The sequence below is a fragment of the Triticum dicoccoides genome, chromosome 3A (assembly GCF_002162155.2).
Source record: "Triticum dicoccoides isolate Atlit2015 ecotype Zavitan chromosome 3A, WEW_v2.0, whole genome shotgun sequence".
Taxonomy (NCBI): Eukaryota; Viridiplantae; Streptophyta; class Magnoliopsida; order Poales; family Poaceae; genus Triticum; species Triticum dicoccoides.
The window spans coordinates 646,675,944-646,699,078 of NC_041384.1; the positions used below are offsets into that span (position 1 = coordinate 646,675,944).

At 43.7% G+C, this 23,135-nt stretch overlaps 1 protein-coding gene and 1 pseudogene across 1 annotated transcript; both read right to left on the bottom strand.

The window, feature by feature from the left end:
* The window catches only part of LOC119272490, an 18,567-nt pseudogene extending 11,984 nt beyond the window's left edge, over positions 1–6,583 (bottom strand).
* Positions 6,584–10,948: 4,365 nt separating this feature from the next.
* On the bottom strand, positions 10,949–14,251 carry LOC119272491 (probably inactive leucine-rich repeat receptor-like protein kinase At5g48380). Its single transcript, XM_037553968.1, has 3 exons — positions 14,009–14,251; positions 12,941–13,040; positions 10,949–11,388 (listed from the first exon to the last, which is right to left on the bottom strand). The coding sequence occupies exons 1-3, from the start codon at positions 14,249–14,251 to the stop codon at positions 10,949–10,951; spliced, it is 783 nt and encodes a 260-aa protein (XP_037409865.1).
* Between the last annotated feature and the right edge of the window lie 8,884 nt (positions 14,252–23,135).

Consider the following 23,135-nt stretch of genomic DNA (forward strand, 5'->3'; position numbering starts at 1 on the left):
GGCATTGGTCACGGTTTGTGCCACGAACCGTGACCAATGCCCCCCTTTAGTCCCGGTTGGTGCCACCAACCGGGACCAAAGGCCTTGTGCGTCTACTGCGTCGAAAGTTTAGTCCCACCTCGCTAGTTGAGAGGGGTGCGCAGTGGTTTATAAGCCCCACTGCCGCACCCCTCTCGAGCTCCTCTCCATTGTAGGCTTACGGGCCTAATTGTCACTGCTATACCTATGGGCCTACTGGGCCTCCTGCAGATCTGAATCCTGGCCCTTGGATGGGTTTCTAGTCATATTCAGGCCGTGGGGGCCCAGTAGGTGGCATTTTTTTTGTTTTTTTATTGCTTTATTTATTTTCTTTTGTTTTTTTCTTTATTTTTTAATTCTTATGCTTTTAGTTTTAGAAAAATTATAAACTTTTTGTTAATGCCATTAGTTTTCAAATTTGAAAACACTTTTTTTGTTTTTTTTGTTTTCTTTGTTACTTTATTTATTTTATTTTGTTTCTACTTACAACAAAATACTTATTGTTGCTATTTTTTCCAGTTTTTTGTTTTGTTTTCTGCATTATTTATTTTCTTTTGTTTTTTGCTTTATTTTTTATTCTTTTTGCTTTTAGTTTTAGAAAAATAATAAACTTTCTGTTAGTGCCATTAGTTTTCAAATTTGAAAACACTTCTTTAGTTTTTTTGTTTTCTTTGTTGCTTTATTTATTTTATTTTGTGATTAACTTTACTATAAAAATAGTTTTTTTCCTGTTTTTTGATTTGTTTTTTGCATTATTTATTTTCTTTTGTTTTTTGTTTTTTGCTTTAATTTTTAATTCTGTTTGCTTTTAGGTTAACAAAATTATAAACTTTCTGTTAGTGCCATTAGTTTTAGAAAAAATATAAACTTTTTGTTAGTGCCATTAGTTTTCAAATTTGAATAGTTAAAATTTAAATTCTTTGAAAATTGTTTGAATCACAAGTTTGTGATTAACTTACTAAAAAATGAGAATAGATGCGCTTATAGAGAAAATTCAACCTAAATTCTTAGTAAATTTCTATGAATTTCAGAGAAATTCACTATGAATTTAGGTTAAACTTTTCTCTATTAGGGCATCTATTTTCACTTTGAGAGGAGCTCAACAAAGCAGAGAGGAAAGGTCTTATAAACCGGTGTGAGCCCCCTTCGGTTGGCGAGGTGGGACTAAACTCTGCCCGCAACGAGGACCAACCCTTTAGTACCGGTTTGTGGCACAAACCGGGACTAATGGTCATGGGCCAGGGGCGAGGAGCAAAATTATAAACTTTCTGTTACTGCCATTAGTTTTAGAAAGTTGAAAGTTGGCATGGGCCAGGGACTAATGGTCATGGTATTACGAGGGCCGAACCATAAGACATGAAAGCATTTCAAATGAACTCTGAAAAAGTTAAAAGTTGGCATGGTATCATAATTTCACCCACATAGCATGTGCATGTACAAAACGGACAATGGTAGCATGTTCGTGTGTTACAAAGTTGGCATGGTATCATTATAATAGTTGCGGGAGAAAGTCTTCACTTTTTCTTTGCTTGTGTCATTTGCTTATTGCGCCGTAACCATGGATAATCTTCATTGTTTATCAGGATGCTTGGGTCAGCCTTGACATTGAAGGGAGGAATTTCATGAAACTTTTCATAATCTTCAGACATGTCTGTCTTACCGTCCACTCCCAGGAAGTCCCTTTTTCTTGAAAGAACTATGTGGCGCTTTGGCTCATCGTATGATGTATTCGCTTTCTTATATTTTCTTTTTCTCGGTTTGGTAGACATGTCCTTCACATAGATAACCTGTGCCACATCATTGGCTAGGACGAACAGTTCGTCAGTGTACCCAAGATTTTTCAGATCCACTGTTGTCATACCCCGCCGCCTAACAGATTGACCCATTTGCACTTAAACAAAGGGACCTTAAAATCAGGTCCGTAGTCAAGTTCCCATATGTCCACTATGTAACCATAATATGTGTCATTTCCGCTCTCGGTTGCTGCATCAAAGTGGACACCGTTGTTTTGGTTGGTGCTCTTTTGATCTTGGGCGATCGTGTAAAATGTATTCCCATTTATCTCGTATCCTTTGTAAGTCAATACAATCAAAGATGGTCCCCTGGACAACAAGTACAACTCATCACAAACAGTGTTGTCACCTCTGAGACGTGTTTCCAACCAACTGCTGAAAGTCCTGATGTGTTCACATGTAATCTAGTCGTCGCACTGCTCCGGGTGTTTGGAGCGCAGATTGTTCTTGTGTTCATCGACATACGGGGTCACCAAGGTAGAGTTCTGTAGAACTGTGTAGTGTGCTTGAGACCAAGAATATCCGTCCCTGCATATTATTGAGTCTCTTCCAAGAGTGCCTTTTCTAGTCAGTCTCCCCTCATACTGCGATTTAGGGAGACCTATCTTCTTAAGGCCAGGAATGAAGTCAACACAAAACCCGATAACATCCTCTGTTTGATGGCCCATGGAGACCTATCCCTCTGTATGATTTCTGGATCGATCACCTTCTGAGAGATTGCATTGAGGAATACACATAGCTTCACAATGGCTAATCGGACGTTTTTCGGTAGAAGCCCCCTCAATGCAACCGGAAGCAGTTGCGTCATAATCACGTGGCAGTCATGAGACTTTAGGTTCTGAAACTTTTTCTCTGGCATATTTATTATTCCCTTTATATTCGACGAGAAGCCAGTCGTGACCTTCATACCGAGCAGGCATTCAAAGAAGATTTCTTTCTCTTCTTTCGTAAGAGCGTAGCTGGCAGGACCTTTATACTGTTCGGAGACATGCCGTCTTTTTCGTGCAAACGTTGCAGGTCCTTCCGTGCCTCAGGTGTATCTTTTGTCTTCCCATACACGCCCAAGAAGCCTAGCAGGTTCACGCAAAGGTTCTTCGTCACGTGCATCACTCGATTGAGGAGCGGACCTCTAGGTCTTTCCAGTAGGGTAGGTCTCAAAATATAGATTTCTTCTTCCACATGGGTCTGTGTCCCTCAGGTTCATTCAAAACAGCTAGTCCACCGGGACCCTTTCCAAAGATTACGTAGTGTAAATCATTGACCATAGCAAGTACGTGATCACCGGTACGCATGGCGGGCTTCTTCCGGTGATCTGTCTCGCCTTTGAAATGCTTGCCTTTCTTTCGACATTGATGGTTGGTCGGAAGAAATCAACGATGGTCCAAGTACACATTCTTCCTGCATTTTTCCAGGTATATACTTTTAGTGTCATCTAAACAGTGCGTGCATGCGTGGTATCCTTTGTTTGTCTGTCCTAAAAGGTTACTAAGAGCGGGCCAATCGTTGATGGTCACGAATAGCAACGCCTTAAGGTTAAATTCCTCCTGTCTGTGCTCATCCCACATACGTACACCGTTTCCATTCCATAGCTGTAAAAGTTCTTCAACTAATGGCCTTAGGTACACATCAATTTAGTTGCCGGGTTGCTTAGGGCCTTGGATGAGAACTGGCATCATAATGAACTTCCGCTTCATGCACATCCAAGGAGGAAGGTTATACATACATAGAGTCACGGGCCAGGTGCTGTGATTGCTGCTCTGCTCCCCGAAAGGATTAATGCCATCCGCGCTTAAAGCAAACCATACATTCCTTGGGTCCTTTGCAAACTCATCCCAGTACTTTCTCTCGATTTTTCTCCACTGCGACCCGTCAGCGGGTGCTCTCACTTCCCATCTTTCTTTCGGTTCTCACTGTACCATCGCATCAACTTGGCATGCTCTTCGTTTCTGAACAGACGTTTCAGCCGTGGTATTATAGGAGCATACCACATCACCTTCGCAGGAAACCTCTTCCTAGGGGGCTCGTCGTCAACATCACCAGGGTCATCTCGTCTGATCTTATACCGCAATGCACCGCATACCGGGCATGCGTTCAGATCCTTGTATGCACCGCGGTAGAGGATGTAGTCATTAGGGCATGCATGTATCTTCTCCACCTCTAATCCTAGAGGGCATACGACCTTCTTTGCTGCGTATGTACTGTCGGGCAATTCGTTATCCTTTGGAAGCTTCTTTTTCAATATTTTCAGTAGCTTCTCAAATCCTTTGTCAGCCACAGCATTCTCTGTCTTCCACTGCAGCAATTCTAGTACGGTACGGAGCTTTGTGTTGCCATCTTCGCAATTGGGGTATAACCCTTTTTTGTGATCCTCTAACATGCTATCGAACTTCAGCTTCTCCTTTTGACTTTCGCATTGCGTCCTTGCATCGACAATGACCCGGCGGAGATCATCATCATCGGGCACATCGTCTGGATCCTCTTAATCTTCAGCAGCTTCACCCGTTGCAGCATCATTGGGCACGTCATCGGGTTCCTCTTGATCTTCACCAGCTCCCCCCGTTGCAGCATCACCGTATTCAGGGGGCACATAGTTGTCATCGTACTCTTCTTCTTCGCCGTCTTCCATCATAACCCCTATTTCTCCGTGCCTCGTCCAAACATTATAGTGTGGCATGAAATCCTTGTAAAGCAGGTGGGAGTGAAGGATTTTCCGGTTAAAGTAAGACCTCGTATTCCCACATTCAGTGCATGGACAACACATAAAACCATTTTGCTTGTTTGCCTCAGCCGCATTGAGAAACTCATGCACACCCTTAATGTACTCGTAGGTGTGTCTGTCACCGTACATCCATTGCCGGTTCATCTGCGTGCATTATATATAATCAAGTGTCCAAATTAATAGAAGTTCATCATCACATTAAAACCAAAGTGCATACATAGTTCTCATCTAACAACATATAGCTCTCCAGAGCATCTAATTAATTAAACCATACATTGAAACTATGTAAAACATTTCAATGCGAAAACAAATGTGATCATAATCGCAACCAGGGTAACAATTGATCCAACGGCATAATGATACCAAGTCTTGGTATGAATGACATATTTTCTAATCTTTCTAATCTTCAAGCGCATTGCATCCATCTTGATCTTGTGATCATCGACGACATCCGCAACATGCAACTCCAATATCATCTTCTCCTCCTCAATTTTTTTATTTTTTCCTTCAACAAATTGTTTTCTTCTTCAACTAAATTTAACCTCTCGACAATAGGGTCGGTTGGCATTTCCGATTCACATACATCCTACATAAATAAAATCTATGTCACGTTGGTCGGCATAATTTTCATAAACAATAAATGAACCAATAGTTATAAAGATAATATATATACCACATCCGAATCATAGACAGGACGAGGGCCAACGGGGGCGGATACCAAAACCATCGCACTATATAGGATGCAATAATAAAAGTAAGAAAATAATACAAGTATCTATGTAAACATACAAGTAAGAATATTTTTCCTTTCAGAATAAGATAAGAACAAGAGGCTCACCACGGTGGTGCCGGCGATGAGCTCGGCGCGGGTGATCGACGGCGGTGAAGACGGGGACGGGGCGTGATGGACCGCTAAACCTAGACAAATATTATGGAAAATGGAGCTTGGAGGTCGAGCTTGGAGAGGAGAAAGCTTAAGTAGTGTGGCTTGGGCATTCCATCGAACACCTTGTGTGCATAGGAGGTGAGCTAGAGCACCACCAAGCCCTCTCCCCCTCGGCCAGAGAAAAACAGAGCACTGGGGTGCTCTGCTCGCGAGCGAGGGGTATATATAGGCACCTCATTGGTCCCGGTTGGTGACATGAGCCGGGACTAAAGGGGAGCCTTTGGTCCCGGTTCAAGCCACCAACCGGGACCAATGGTGGTGGGCCAGGAGCGAGGCCCATTGGTTCCGGTTCATCCCACCAACCGGGACCAAAAGGTCCAGATGAACCGGGACCAATGGCCCACGTGGCCCGGCCGGCCCCCTGGGCTCACGAACCGGGACCAATGCCCACATTGGTCCCGGTTCTGGACTGAACCGGGACTAATGGGCTGACCCGGCCTGGACCAAAGCCCTGTTTTCTACTAGTGGGGTGACCCATATTGCATGCTCTGGATTGGGCGTGGAGGTGGTCTCCTTCTTGCCGGCGACGTCCTTCTCCGTCACGATCACAGCGGGGGGCTCCTGGGTGGAGCCGTCGATGTAGCCAGTCATTCCTGCCGCCTTGATGTGCGACAGGACTTGTGCCTTCCATACAAGGAAGTTCTCGCGGGTGAGCTTCTCGGTTATGGTGTGTCCGAGAGAGAGGCAATGGAGGGTGCGGCCATGGCTACGGCGGAGGAGGAGCTTGACATAGCTAGATGAGGTGAAGAGAAAGGGCTCTGTATACCATGTGAAAAGTAGGTTAAGCGTATGCACCGAAGCAGGGACGCGTGCGTATTAAATAGGCACAAGGCCAAAGAGATTACAGAGGGAGGAGATTAGGATCAATCTCATCTATCTACAAGATAAATACAACGTCAAGAGGATCAATCCTACCTGCCTAACAAACTACACGCACGCATATAACTTGATACACACGGTTTATACAAATACCGTGTATATACGCATAATACAATGTTTAACATGTTGTACAAACTTGAGGCACTGGATATCATGTTCAGAACCAAAACACAACGATGAGCTGCTCAAGAGGAAAAACAAAAGGAGGAGCTTGGTATCATCCGCCATCACAAACATGTGTAAGAATCTTGCAGCTTGTCAATTCCAGCGTCACTACCTGATCAAAACTTGTGTAAGAATACTTGAACACTCTACTTGAAAAAAAGAAGAAATAGACAACATTGCGTGCTTCAGAAAACTCACCGGCCGGTTGATCCAGGCAAATCAGAAGCCACCATCTGCAGTACATGAACGGGTGCAGCCCTTTTAAAAGCGAGAATCCCTCCACTGGAGCATAGCCTTTTCTTCTGCCAAACTCTGAAGTCTTACTGACTTGGAAGGATTTGCCACAAGTATAAAGGGAAGAAAGAATTAGACTTCATCAGTCCCCACTCACCACCGAGAGAAAAATACTAGTGTATAACTTGTGAAACTGATGCCACCAAATCATCCATTTATGAAGACGTACGTGACAGGCAGGTAAAACTTTGTGGGGAGTAAAGGCGGTGCTTCTCCTTATGCTGGCTAGTAGGCATTTGGATTAGTATATGATAAAGCCATGACTTGGTACTTATAAATTACCTTTTCACTTGACATTTGGCAAAGAACACTAGGACTGATGTGGTGCTACTCCGGGGTGGACCGACAATGACATACGATAAGCCGAGTGCTACCGTACAAAAGTTTGAAAAGCGCATCCAACTGAATCATGATCGCTCTAGCCTGATCCAACGGCTCTGATAGGCGGTGCGTTGCCATAATATCATGAATTCATGAGTATGGCAAGAAGGCACACGGCAGAAAGAGCGACCCAGCATCGTCGAGAGTCACCGGTCTTGGTAGAAACTTCCATTGAAGAAAGTGGAGGGAGTTTACATCATTTTCTGGCAGAAAAGAATTAGCCCTCTTGCAAGAACTTTGATCTCATGATCTTGCCGGGTGCATTTGCAGTTTATTTTATTCCAAAAATGTTATTGGATTTTCAGAACACTTGAATGGATATCATTCCTATAACACTACCTACATTTTGAAGCCATGTGTCTCCTGTGCATACAGAAACTGGTACAGTTCAGAAAGTATATACTACCTTATTATTCAAGTTGCACCAATTTGTTTGGTTACACGCCATATATGGTCATATTTCTGTATCGAATTTTGAAGTGTGCATGCCATAGCAGAACATTTATCATGCATGTTTTAAAAGGTGTTCACTGGACCCAAAAAACGAATATAGAGTGTGAACATATCATGATAAAGAAAATCTGGATACTCTTACAAGACGTCCTCAAGGTTGAGGGAGGACTCTCTTACTAGGCAGAAAACGTAAGAGGCATTATTTGGTTCTTCAGTGGAATACAGTATCTGGTTTCATTAATGATAATATATATAAAGCACGGAAGAGGGGGCTTCGGTCTCCTGTTCATGTAAGGAAACATGCATGACTTTTTCACTTATGTCTCAAAAACAAACCTGAATTTGGAGTCACCGGTCTGATAGGCGGTGCGTTGCCATAATATCATGAATTCATGAGTATGGCAAGAAGGCACACGGCAGAAAGAGCGACCCAGCATCGTCGAGAGTCACCGGTCTTGGTAGAAACTTCCATTGAAGAAAGTGGAGGGAGTTTACATCATTTTCTGGCAGAAAAGAATTAGCCCTCTTGCAAGAACTTTGATCTCATGATCTTGCCGGGTGCATTTGCAGTTTATTTTATTCCAAAAATGTTATTGGATTTTCAGAACACTTGAATGGATATCATTCCTATAACACTACCTACATTTTGAAGCCATGTGTCTCCTGTGCATACAGAAACTGGTACAGTTCAGAAAGTATATACTACCTTATTATTCAAGTTGCACCAATTTATTTGGTTACACGCCATATATGGTCATATTTCTGTATCGAATTTTGAAGTGTGCATGCCATAGCAGAACATTTATCATGCATGTTTTAAAAGGTGTTCACTGGACCCAAAAAACGAATATAGAGTGTGAACATATCATGATAAAGAAAATCTGGATACTCTTACAAGACGTCCTCAAGGTTGAGGGAGGACTCTCTTACTAGGCAGAAAAGTTAAGAGGCATTATTTGGTTCTTCAGTGGAATACAGTATCTGGTTTCATTAATGATAATATATATAAAGCACGGAAGAGGGGGCTTCGGTCTCCTGTTCATGTAAGGAAACATGCATGACTTCTTCACTTATGTCTCAAAAACAAACCTGAATTTGGAGAATCTAGACTACAGGTCAAAGGGTGTGATTGTCAAGGACAACGACAAGAACGGCGAGAGCGAGCTTTATCCCCAAGGTCACACTACATGTCAAAGGCTAGCCTAGCATGGAGTTTGGTCTGTGTATATTTGTTGATGCTGGGTCACAGGTTAGGCTCAATGGCCTCTTTTATTTGTGCTTTTTGGCATCTTTCACAGTTGGCGATGTAGCAAACATAGTCCGTTTAATAAACCGGTCACGCTTCAATTAGACTTCCGGTATGGTACTAAGGGCATGTACAGTGGTTGATAAGATAGTCTTATCTTAAGTCTTGCATGTGATTTAGAGAAGACAAAAAAAATTATCTACAATGGGTCATCTCTTAGCCTTATCTTTAATAACTAGCAATTCCTAAATATGTGGTGAGACATATTGTGCTAAGAGATCACCTCTTGTCTTCTCTTAATTAAGAGAAGACAAGCCTTTTCTTATGAGTTCTCTCTCCTCCACCTCATCATCTATCCTACGTGGCACTCGTAAGATAGCACCATTGTACATGCCCTAACGACGCGCGCTGCGAACGGAAACCAGCGCCATCTTTTCTCTCTCGTGGACAGGAAAACAAGCCAGCCCATGCGGCCCAATGTCGGCCGAAATTCTAAAAAAAAAAGCTATTCGGCCGGTTCCCCTCAGAAAAAAGCTATTCGGCCGGTTCCCCTCACTCCGCCTCCGGGGAAGAGCAGCCGCTGCTCCGCCGTCAGGGCGCGATACGCCTAGCCGCGCCCCGGATCCGAGGAGCAAGATTCGTCGATGCGGCCGAGCTGTTGAGGCCATGAAGCCCACGCGGCTGTCTCCGTCAGGCCGCGACGCGCCTAGCCGTGGAGTCGACGGACGGCCGCTGCCCCGCGACGGCTCGGAGCAAGCGTTAACGACGCCGCCGAGGTGTCGAGGCGAAGCCAACGCCGCCGTCTGCTCAGTTGATTGACTTGCATTGCTCGGTACTGTCACTGGATGTTCCCGGCTACTTATCTTGCCTTGCACTAGTTATTACTCTACTAGTTTCAGTTGGAACCAGGAGAGAAGCGACGGCAGCAAAGAAGGCAAATGCCATCTTGAGATGTACGTAATTGATGTGAATCTAGAGTGCAATGCAGTGAATAGTGTGACTGAATTTGAATTTCAGATTGTAATGTGATTTGAGAGTGGAGTTGAGTGAATTTGACTGAATGCAAAATTCAGGGCTGTACACTGATGGAAATTGGGATTGCTAAAAAAATATTGAATATGACATTGCATACAGAACCTGTAGGTGCATTGAACAAAAGCCATGCCAAACCGGACAGTATATCTCTGGAAGGAATGTCAAGAGATTGAGCATTTTAATTGCTGCTCAGAATTGAAGCATAATTGGACTGAACCTTCAGAGTTTGGTAGTGGAGGAAGTCTACAGTTATTAAAACATAAATTGCTGCCTGCTAGTACTTGCTAGACCAGTAGCTGTATACCAACAAGAATACCCATGGTCCAGATTTCTCGTGCATACGCAAGGTTCTCCGTCTCAGTGGAAAGATGATCGGTATGCATCTTTTCAGAATTGAAATATGCACTACAGGCAAACCAAAGCGCTGGCACTTGCGACTGGCTAGGTATACATATTTGTTACTTCAATATGTTCCGGAATTGAAATGAACTGAGGTTACTGTTCAGGACAAGTGAATCATCTTTTCGAAAGAAAAAAACACACAAGTGAATCATATGCAACAACAAAGGCACGGAGCCTCTTGGAGGAGACGAAGGAATGCAGGATCCAGTACTGTAATGATCGTTGATCGTGTGGCATTTACGCAATGGTGTACCGCAACAAAGCCCCCGGTTACCAACAAAGTTCATAGGCGAAACTTCTGTAGCAAAACAGGAATAGTCCATGCTAACACGTTGCCTGCAATATTGAATGTAACCGATGTAGCTTATCGAATGGCAGAAACGGCTAGTAAATCGTTCTATAAGTTGGTTATGCTGAATGTTGAAATGATTATTCTAGAAGAGTTGAAATACACATTACAACCAAAGCACCCACACTTGCTAAGTTAAATACTATCTCGTGAACAAAAGCTAAGTAAGTTGTTCATGCAGAAACAGAAACCAACCTAAACTTGTAGTTCAAAGTGCTAATTTGGCCCCTGGTCGTTCATGACAGACAAAAGTTCCAGAACAGGTGGATCATGTGTGGAAGACATAAGGAAGGAGCCTCTCACAGCAGTACAAGTGGAAGTAGAAGGCCACCACAAACCCTAGGACGAACCCGACAGCCGCTCCGACACTGGACTCGCCGTTGATCCTGCGCAGCGTCCATCTTTGACTCCTGGGGCACTCGTCCAATGGTGCACCGCAAAGGTCCTGGTTACCAGCAAAGTATAAAGGCGAGAAGTCCTGTGGAAAAGTGGGGATAGGACCTGATAGCAAATTGTCTGCAACATTGAACGAGGTTAACCGACCAAGCACACTGAAACGCTCTAGAATTTGACCTCTGAGTTGGTTATGCTGAAGGTTGAATGTGTTCAGGTATGCCAAATTTTCCATACTCTCTGGGATTTCACCTGAAAAGTTATTGTATGAGAGATTCAGAGATGTCACATACGATATCTGTTGTGCGATACTGATGCGTCTCCAACGTATCTATAATTTATGAAGTATTCATGCCATGTTTACAATATTTTTATATGATTTTGGTATGATTTGATTAGAACTAATCCAGACTGACGCTATTTTCAGCAAAACTACAATGGTGTTGTTTTTATGCAGAAATAAAAGTTCTCGGAATGCGATGAAAATCAACAGAGATTTTTTCTGGAAAATATGAAAAATACTGGAACGAAAATCTACCGGAGGGGAGTCACGGGGGGCCCACTAGGGTGGGGGGCGCGCCCCCTGCCTCGTGGACTCCCCGAGGCCCACCCTGGCGTGAAATCAACGCCAACTTCTCCTATAAATATAAAAACCTCCGAAAATTAACCTAGATCGAAAGTTCCGCCACCGCAAGCCTCTGTAGCCACAAGAAATCAATCTAGGCCCTCTCTGGCACCCTGCCGGAGGGGGCCATCATTACCGGAGGGCATGGAGGAGGATTCCGGAGGGGCCATGATCACCGGAGGGCATGGAGGAGGATTCCGGAGGGGCCATCATCGTCATGAAGGCCAAGGACCAGAGGTAGAACCTCTCCCCATCCAGGGGGGAGGCCATGGAGGAGGAAGCACAAGGGAGAGAACCTCTCCTCCTCTCTCTCGGTAGCGCCGGAGTGTCATCGGGAGGGGAATCATCGTTGCGGTGATCGTCTTCATCAACATCACCATCATCATCACCATCCTCATCTCTTTGACACGGTCCACTCTCCCGCACCCCGCTGTAATCCCTACTTGAACATGGTGCTTTATGCTACATATTATGATCCAATGATGTGTTGCCATCCTATGATGTTTTGAGTAGATATCCTTTTTCTTTGGGTTGATTGATGATCTAGATTGGTATGTGTTGTATGTTTTACTTTGGTGCTGTCCTATGGTGCTCTCCGTGTCGCGCAAGCGTGAGGGATTCCCGCTGTAAGGTGTTGCAATATGTCCATGGTTTGCTTATTGTCTGTGTTGCGTGAGTGACTGAAATACAAACACGGATAAGCGGGACATGGCGTATGGGAATAAAGAGGACTTGATACTTTAATGCTATAGTTGGGTTTTACCTTAATGATCTTAGTAGTTGCGGATGCTTGCTAGAGTTCCAATCATAAGTGCATATGATCCAAGAAGGGAGTATGTTAGCTTATGCCTCTCCCTCATATGAAACTGCAATAGTGATTACCGGTCTTGTTAACAATTGCCTAGGACAATTCCGCACACCGATCCATCATTATTCCACACTCGCTATTTATAATATTTAGTAATATATTCTAAGTTTATGATAACAACACCTACTTTAATATTTTATCTCTCCGATATCATACAAAGTTATCCACTTCATACCCACAACATAGTTTTATTTCTCGTTGCTAGTTGGAAGCAAACGTTCGGTGTACGAAGAGTCGTATCAGTGGCAGATAGGGCTTGAGAGAATATTGATCTTACCTTTAGCTCCTTGTGGGTTCGACACTCCATACTTATCACTTCCACCTTTGGAAATCGCTATGATGATTCCCTGCACTTGGGGATTATCAGATACCGGAGGGAATGGGTGCTGAAAAGTTGTTATACAACAGGTCCAAGATGTTCAAGCTTGTGCAATTTTGAAGACCTCGAGGAAATGGGCCTTCAAGTCCTAGGTTATCGAGTCATAGATGTTGGAAATATGAGCAATTACCTAATGATTTTATTAACGAAAATACTAGATAAAGCATGACTAAAGTAGCAGAGATAAAGCAAGTCATGCAATCTGACAAAGAGAAGGTAGATAGCATCTGCAAATATAAACTAGAACCGAACATCTCTAGAGTAGACAGTAGACCAAGTAGCATATATGAAGTAGAACCTATCATGTCTAGGACAAGGACTAGAACAAGGAACTATGGCAGAACCTTTAACAGGAAAAACAAGAACACGTACGGGACAACAGCAGCAGAAGCGTTGGACTTGGGGTCGGTGTCCTCGCCTGCCATGTCGTCGAGGAGGTCGTGGACATCGGGGAAGAAGTCGTCGGCGACCGGATTGTCCGTGATGAAGCAGTCAGTAGTCGCGCTGAGCGCTCCCCAAAAACCTTATCACCCTTCTCCCGTACAGGACTCAAAAGGTGCAGTTTCAGAGGCCTACTGTCCCGACGTGCGGTGCACGCCGCAAGCCAGGATGAGGAAGACAGCAGCAGCTCAGAGATGGAACCGATGGCGAGGGAAGGAGTCGTTCTGGTGCGTCTCTCTGGGAGGAGCGACCTCCCTTTTATAGGCTCAAGAGAAGGAGGTGAGAGGGCAGCGACGGGAGGCAAAACAAAGAGACGGAGATGAAGCGAACATGCGTGGCAAAAATTTAGACATCGGCTCGGCTCATTCCCGCGGCGCGGCGCGGCGAGGCGTGGCGAGGTGGGCGGCGGAGGAGGAGCGCGTGTGGATGTCCCTCTTATTCTTATGCTCATGCAAGTGGGGAAAGAACCTCCCATATAAAGAGGCCCAACTCCCTCTAAACTAGCAATGTGGGACTAAACTTTAGTTCCACCTCTTGCCTTGCACAAATGGGCTGCGTGGGCCTCTAGGATTTATTAGGAATTTTTGAAACTGCTATTGGGCTAGGCCCAAAATAGACAAAATTCCAGCAATAGAGAGAGAACCATGTTCTCACTGCCTTGCCAGCATTGCACACCAGTAAAGCTGCATATGTAACCGTCAGTGGCATATCCGAAGTTCCAAGAGGATTTGAGTACGCCCAAGGGATCAATCACTGATTGTTGCACAGACCTCAAGCATTGGATGTCCTGTTCAGAACCAAAACACAACGATGATGAGCTGCTCAAGAGGAGAAACAAAAGGAGGAACTTGGTATCCTTAGCCATCACTCTTCCAGGCCAAAAGCCGCAACTTGTCAATTCCAACGCCAGCGCCACCTGACCAAATCATGTGTAAGAACACTTACAAACCCTGATTCAAATAAACAAGACCAACACATGAAGACCGTGGAGAGATGATTTGCAATACAATGATGATGTATTGATAGGGTGCTGGTGCACGTATATATATTACAAGAGAAGGCCTCTACCGCAACTATACAAGACTAGGAGGTGGGCCACAACTCCAATACACGTGCAATACAACATATATACTCAACACCCCCCGCAGTCGAAGCGTCGCTGGAGACACAGAGACTGGACCGAAACTCCTCGAAGACGGGAGTAGGCAATCCCTTAGTCATCACATCAGCAAACTGTTGCGTCATCGGCACGTGGAGAACCCGAACACGGCCAAGGGCAACCTGCTCGCGCACGAAGTGAATATCAAGCTCAATACGCTTCGTTCGTCGATGGTGCACCGGGTTGGCGGAGAGGTAGACCGCGCCGACGTTATCGCAGTAGACAAGAGTGGCCTTGTGAACATCACAAAGCAACTCCTGGAGTAGCTGATGTATCCAAGAGCACTCGGCCACAACATTAGCCACGGCGCTGGAGCGGGAGACCGTGGGCTGCCGCTTCGATGACCAAGATATCAACGAGGGCCCAAGGTAGACGCAGTAGCCTGACGTAGAGCATCGCGTGTCAGGGCAGCCAGCCCAGTCAGCATCCGAGTAGGCCACGAGGTCGGTGGAGGCGGAGGCCGTCAGGGTGAGTCCCAAGGACGTGGTGCCGCGTATGTAACGGAGAATATGCTTCACCAGAGTCGAGTGAGAGTCACGTGGGGCGTGCATATGGAGGCACACCTGCTGAACAGTGTACTGCAGGTCGGGACGAGTCAGCGTCAAGTACTGTAAAGCACCGACGATAGAGCGATAAAACGCTCCATCGGACGCGAGAGACCCCTCCAGAGCAGAGACCTTCGCCTTCGTGTCGATGGGAGTGGGCGCCGGCTTGCAATTAAGCATACCGGCACGCTCAAGGACCTCGTGGGCGTACTTCTACTGATGCAAAAAGAAGCCGTCAGCCCGACGGTTCACCTCGATGCCGAGAAAGTAGTGCAAGGGCCCCAAGTCCTTGAGGGCGAACTCATCGCGAAGACGAGCAGTGAGCCACTGAAGGAGATCGGGGGCGGACGCCGTGAGAATGATGTCGTCGACGTAGAGCAGCAGATATGCAGTGTCAGCTCCCTAATGATACACAAAGAGTGAGGCATCAGAGCGAGTGGACCGAAAGCCCAGAGACTTGATGTCTACTACACAACCTTCTTCTTGTAGACGTTGTTGGGCCTCCAAGTGCAGAGGTTTGTAGGACAGTAGCAAATTTCCCTCAAGTGGATGACCTAAGGTTTATCAATCCGTAGGAGGCGTAGGATGAAGATGGTCTCTCTCAAGCAACCCTGCAACCAAATAACAAAGAGTCTCTTGTGTCCCCAACACACCCAATACAATGGTAAATTGTATAGGTGCACTAGTTCGGCGAAGAGATGGTGATACAAGTGCAATATGGATGGTAGATAAAGGTATTTGTAATCTGAAAATATAAAAACAGCAAGGTAACTAATGATAAAAGTAAGCGTAAACGGTATTGCAATGATAGGAAATAAGGCCTAGGGTTCATACTTTCACTAGTGTAAGTCCTCTCAACAATGCTAACATAATTGGATCATAAAATTATCCCTCAACATGCAACAAAGAGTCACTCCAAAGTCACTAATAGTGGAGAACGAACGAAGAGATTATGGTAGGGTACGAAACCACCTCAAAGTTATTCTTTCCAATCAATCCGTTGGGCTATTCCTATAAGTGTCACAAACAGCCCTAGAGTTCGTACTAGAATAACACCTTAAGATACAAATCAACCAAAACCCTAATGTCACCTAGATACTTCAATGTCACCTCAAGTATCCGTGGGCATGATTATACGATATGCATCACACAATCTCAATTCATCTATTCAACCAACACAAAGAACCTCAAAGAGTGCCCCAAAGTTTCTACCTAAGAATCACGACAAAAACGTGTGTCAACCCCTATGCATAGGTTCCCAATGTCACGAAACCCGCAAGTTGGTCACCAAAACATATATCAAGTGGCACGTGGTATCCCATTGACACCACAGATATCCACGGCAAGACATACATCAAGTGCTCTCAAGTCTTTAAAGACTCAATCTGATAAGATTACTTCAAAGGGGAAACTCGATTCATTACAAGAGAGAAGAGGGGGGAAGAAACATCATAGGATCCAAATATAATAGCAAAGCTTGCGATACATCAAGATCATATCATCTCAAGAACACGAGAGAGAGAGAGATCAAACACATAGCTACTGGTACATACCCTCAGCCCCGAGGGAGAACTACTCCCTCCTCGTCATGGAGAGCACCGGGATGATGAAGATGGCCACCGGAGAAGGATTGCCCCCTCCGGCAGGGTGCCGGAACGGGTCTAGATTGGTTTTCGGTGGCTACAGAGGCTTCTGGCGGTGGAACTCCCGCTCTATGTTGCTCCCGGATGTTTTTAGGGTATATGAAGATATATAGGCGGAAGGAGCACGTCGGTGGAGCTCCGAGGGGCCCATGAGGCAGGGGGCGCGCCCAGGGGGGGCGCCCTCCACCCTCGTGACCTCCCCGGAAACTTCTTGGAGTAGGGTCCAAGTCTCCTGGATCACGTTCAGTGAGAAGATTACGTTCCCGAAGGTTTCATTCCATTTGGACTCCGTTTGATATTCTGTTTCCTCGAAATACTGAAATAGGCAAAAAACAGCAATTCTGGGCTGGGCCTCTGGTTAATAGGTTAGTCCCAAAAAATAATATAAAAGTGGAAAATAAAGCCCAATATGGTCCAAAACAGTAGATAAAGTAGCATGGAGCAATCAAAAATTATAGATACGTTGGAGACGTATCAGGCATCCCCAAGCTTAATTCCTGCTCGTCCTCGAGTAGGTAAATGATAAAAAGAGAATTTTTGATGCGGAGTGATACTTTGGCATAATTTCAATGTAAATCTTCTTAATCATGGTATGAATATTCAGATCCGAAAGGTTCAAGACAAAAGTTCATATTGACATAAAAATGATAATACTTCAAGCATACTAATCAAACAATTATGTCATCTCAAAATAACATGGCCAAAGGAAGTTCATCCCTACAAAATCATATAGTTAGGCTATGCTTCATTTTCGTCACACAAAGATGTTCCCAACTTCTATACCCCCAATGACAAGCCAAGCAATTGTTTCATACTCAAATAATCTCAAACTTTTTCAACCTTCACGCAATACATGAGCGCGAGCCATGGACATAGCACTATGGGTGGTATAGAATATGATGATGGGGATTGTGTGGAGAAGACAAAAAAGGAGAAAGTCTCACATCAACGAGGCTAATCAATGAGCTATGGAGATGCCCATCAATTGATGTTAATGCAAGGAGTAGGGATTGCCATGCAACGGATGCACTAGAGCTAAGAATGCTCAACAAAAGAAAACTAGTGGGTGTGCATCCAACTTGCTTGCTCATGAAGACCTAGGGCATTTTGAGGAAGCCCATCGTTGGAATATACAAGCCAAGTTCTATAATGAAAAATTCCCACTAGTATGAACAAGACAACTTATGAGACTCACTATATGAAAATCATGGTGCTACTTTGAAGCACAATATATGAGACTCACTACATGAAGAACAAGGTGCTACTTTGAAGCACAAGTGTGGAAAAAGAGATAGTAGCATTGCCCTTTTTATTTTCTCTTTTTTTGGGCCTTTCTTTTTTCTTTTTTTGATTGGGCAATGCTCTAATAATGATGATCATCACACTTCTATTGATTACAATATAATGATTACAACTCGGTACTAGAACAAGATATGACTCTATATGAATGCCTCCGGCGGTGTACCGGGATGGTGCAATGAATCAAGAGTGACATGTATGAAAAATAATGCATGGTGGCTTTGCCACAAATACGATGTCAACTACAAGATCATGCAATGGCAATATGAAAAAAGTAAAGCATGTTATGATGATGATGATGATGGAAGTTGCATGGCAATATATCTCGGAATGGCTATGGAAATGCCATGATAGATAGGTATGGTGGCTGTTTTGAGGAAGATATAGGGAGGTTTATGTGTGAAAGAGCGTATCATATCACGGGGTTTGGATGCACCGGCGAAGTTTGCACCAACTCTCAATGTGAGAAAGGGCAATGCACGGTACCGAAGAGGCTAGCAAATGGCGGAAAGGTAAAAGTGCGTATAATCCATGGACTCAACATTAGTCAAAAGAACTCATATACTTATTACAAAAATTTAGAATTCATCAAAAATCAAGTACTACGCGCATGCTCCTAGGGGGATAGATTGGTAGGAAAAGACCATCGCTCGTCCCCGACCGCCACTCATAAGGATGCACAAGCCAGGTACACTTCATGCTTCAAATTTGTTACACAACTTTAACCATACGTGCATGCTACGGGACTTGCTAACTTCAACACAAGTATTTCTCAAATTCACAACTACTCAACTAGCACGACTATGATATTATCACCTCCATATCTCAAAACAATTATCAAGCATCAAACTTATCTTAGTATTCAACCCACTAAAAAGAAAGTTTCACATATCTTGAATACCAAGTATATTAACATTAAGCAAATTACCATGCTATTAACGACTCTCAAAATAATCTAAGTGAAGCATGAGAGATCAATTTTCTTTAAAACAAACCACCATCGTGCTCTAAAAGATCTAAGTGAAGCACTAGAGCAAAAATTATCACGCTCAAAAAGATATAAGTGAATCACATAGAGTAAACTATCAAGCTCAAAAGATATAAGTGAAGCACATAGAGTATTCTAACAAATTTCAATTCATACATGGCTCTCTCAAAAGGTGTGTACAGCAAAGATGATTGTGATAGACTAACAAGCAAAGACACAAATAATACAAGACGCTCCAAGCAAAACACATATCATGTGGTGAATAAAAATTTAGCTCCAAGTAAATTACCGATGGAAGTGGACGAAAGAGGGGATGCCTTCCGGGGCATCCCCAAGCTTTGACTTTTTGGTGTCCTTGGATTATCTTGGGGGTGCCATGGGCATCCCCAAGCTTAGGCTCTTGCCACTCCTTGTTCCATAATCCATCAAAAGAATTCACCCAAAACTTGAAAACTTCACAACACAAAACTCAATAGAAATCTCGTGAGCTCCGTTAGAGAAAGAAAACAAAAGACTACTTTAAGGTACTGTAGTGAACTTGTTATTTATTTGTATTGGTGTTAAACCTACTGTATTCCAACTTCTCTATGGTTTATAAACTATTTTACTAGCCATAGATTCATCAAAATAAGCAAACAACACATGCAAAACAGAATCTGTCAAAAACAGAACAGTCTGTAGTAATATGTTACTAACGTGAACTTCTGGAAGCCAAAAAATTCTACCAAAATTAGACGACCTGGGCAATTTGTTTATTGATCAGCAGCAATTGGAATCACTATTTATCACGTTCTGGTGATTTTTGACAATTCGGGCACTGAGCGCAAAGATTCTGGAAATTACAGCAAGATCAAATAACTATCTTCCATGAAGATCTAATAGGTTTAACTTGGCACAAACACTAATTAAAAGATAAAACCACATCTAAACAGAATATAGATGGATTATTTATTACTAAACAGGAACAAAAGTCAAGGAACAAAAATAAAATTGGGTTGCCTCCCAACAAGCGCTATCGTTTAACGCCCCTAGCTAGGCATGATGATTTCAATGATGCTCACATAAAAGATAAGAATTGTAACATAAAGAGAGCATCATGAAGAATATGACTAGCACATTTAAGTCTAACCCACTTCCTATGCATAGGTATTTTGTGAGAAAACAACTTGTAGGAACAAGAATCAACTTGCATAGGAAGGTAAAACAAGCATAACTTCAAAACTTTAAGCACATAGAGAGGAAACTTGATATTATTGCAATTCCTACAAGCATATGTTCCTCCCTCATAATAATTTTCAGTAGAATCATGAATGAATTCAACAATATAACCAGCACCTAAAGCATTCTTTTCATGATCTACAAGCATAGAAAATTTACTACTCCCCACATAAGCAAATTTCTTCTCATGAATAATAGTGGGAGCAAACTCAACAAAATAGTTATCATGTGAAGCATAATCCAATTGAAAACTAAAATAATGATGACAAGTTTCATGGATATCATTATTCTTTATAGCATACAAGTCATCACAATAATCATCATAGATAGCAACTTTGTTCTCATAATCAATTGGAACCTCTTCCAAAATAGTGGATTCATCACAAAATAAAGTCACGACCTCTCCAAATCCACTTTCATCAATATAATCGTCATAAATAGGAGGCATGCTTTCGTCATAATAAATTTGCTCATCAAAACTTCGGGGACAAAAAATATCATCTTCATCAAACATAGCTTCCCCAAGCTTGTGGCTTTGCATATCATTAGCATCATGGATATTCAAGAAATTCATACTAACAACATTGCAATCATGCTCATCATTCAAATATTTAGTGCCAAACATTTTAAAGATCTCTTACTCTAGCACTTGAGCACAATTATCCTTTCCATCATACTCACGAAAGATATTAAAAAGATGAAGCGTATGAGAAAAACTCAATTCTATTTTTTTTGTAGTTTTCTTTTATAAACTAAACTAGTGATAAAACAAGAAACTAAAAGACTCGATTGCAAGATCTAAAGATATACCTTCAAGCGCTAACCTCCCCGGCAACGGCGCCAGAAAAGAGCTTGATGTCTACTACATAACCTTCTTCTTGTAGACGTTGTTGGGCCTCCAAGTGCAGAGGTTTGTAGGACAGTAGCAACTTTCCCTCAAGTGGATGACCTAAGGTTTATCAATCCGTAGGAGGCGTAGGATGAAGATGGTCTCTCTCAAGCAACCCTGCAACCAAATAACAAAGAGTCTCTTGTGTCCCCAACACACCCAATATAATGGTAAATTGTATAGGTGCACTAGTTCGGCGAAGAGATGGTGATACAAGTGCAATATGGATGGTAGATAAAGGTATTTGTAATCTGAAAATATAAAAACAGCAAGGTAACTAATGATAAAAGTGAGCGTAAACGGTATTGCAATGATAGGAAATAAGGCATAGGGTTCATACTTTCACTAGTGTAAGTCCTCTCAACAATATTAATATAATTGGATCATAAAATTATCCCTCAACATGCAACAAAGAGTCACTCCAAAGTCACTAATAGCGGAGAACGAACGAAGAGATTATGGTAGGGTACGAAACCACCTCAAAGTTATTCTTTCCAATCAATCCGTTGGGCTATTCCTATAAGTGTCACAAACAGCCCTAGAGTTCGTACTAGAATAACACCTTAAGATACAAATCAACCAAAACCCTAATGTCACCTAGATACTTCAATGTCACCTCAAGTATCCGTGGGCATGATTATACGATATGCATCACACAATCTCAATTCATCTATTCAACCAACACAAAGAACCTCAAAGAGTGCCCCAAAGTTTCTACCGGAGAATCACGACGAAAACCTGTGCCAACCCCTATGCATAGGTTCCCAATGTCACGAAACCCGCAAGTTGGTCACCAAAACGTACATCAAGTGGCACGTGGTATCCCATTGTCACCACAGATATCCACGGCAAGACATACATCAAGTGTTCTCAAGTCTTTAAAGACTCAATCCGATAAGATTACTTCAAAGGGGAAACTCGATTCATTACAAGAGAGAAGAGGGGGGAAGAAACATCATAGGATCCAAATATAATAGCAAAGCTCGCGATACATCAAGATCATATCATCTCAAGAACACGAGAGAGAGAGAGAGATCAAACACATAGCTACTGGTACATACCCTCAGCCCCGAGGGAGAACTACTCCCTCCTCGTCATGGAGAGCACCGGGATGATGAAGATGGCCACCGGAGAAGGATTGCCCCCTCCGGCAGGGTGCCGGAACGGGTCTAGATTGGTTTTCGGTGGCTACAGAGGCTTCTGGCGGCGGAACTCCCGATCTATGTTGCTCCCGGATGTTTTTAGGGTATATGGAGATATATAGGCGGAAGGAGCACGTCGGTGGAGCTCCGAGGGGCCCACGAGGTAGGGGGGCGCGCCCAGGGGGGCGCCCTCCACCCTCGTGACCTCCCCGAAAACTTCTTGGAGTAGGGTCCAAGTCTCCTGGATCACGTTCGGTGAGAAGATCACGTTCCCGAAGGTTTCATTCCGTTTGGACTCCGTTTGATATTCTGTTTCCTCGAAATACTGAAATAGGCAAAAAACAACAATTCTGGGCTGGGCCTCCGGTTAATAGGTTAGTCCCAAAAAATAATATAAAAGTGGAAAATAAAGCCCAATATAGTCCAAAACAGTAGATAAAGTAGCGTGGAGCAATCAAAAATTATAGATACGTTGGAGACGTATCAAGACTGCAGGAAGGCTGCGATACGCTGGTACCAAGCCCGAGGTGCCTGCTTCAACCCGTAAAGAGAGCGGGTGAGCAAGCACACAATGTTGGGGTGCTCGGCATCGACGAAACCAGTATGCACAGAACACCTGCTCGACGAGATGACCATGCAAGAAGGCGTTGGAAACGTCCAACTGATGCACAGGCCAGGCGCGCGAGACGGCCAGCTGAAGGACGGCGTGGATCGTGCCCGGTTTCACAACCATGGCGAAGGTGTCGGTGAAGTCCACGCACGCGTGCTGCCGAAAGCCACGAACCACCCATCGAGCCTTGTAGCGCTCAAGAGAACCGTCTCGGCGAGTCTTGTGGCGAAACACCCACTTGCCTGAGATGATGTTG

Bases quoted from the DNA above. Each gene is read 5' to 3' on its own strand.
- LOC119272491 (XM_037553968.1), bottom strand. From the start codon at position 14,251: ATGGCTAAGGATACCAAGTTCCTCCTTTTGTTTCTCCTCTTGAGCAGC. The intron at 13,041-14,008 runs TTTTGTCTATTT...CTATGACTCGAT, and splicing joins TTCTCTCTCTATTGCTGGAA to AACCTAGGACTTGAAGGCCC. The intron at 11,389-12,940 runs CCGGTATCTGAT...GTTGGAGACGCA, and splicing joins CTTTTCAGCACCCATTCCCT to TCAGTATCGCACAACAGATA.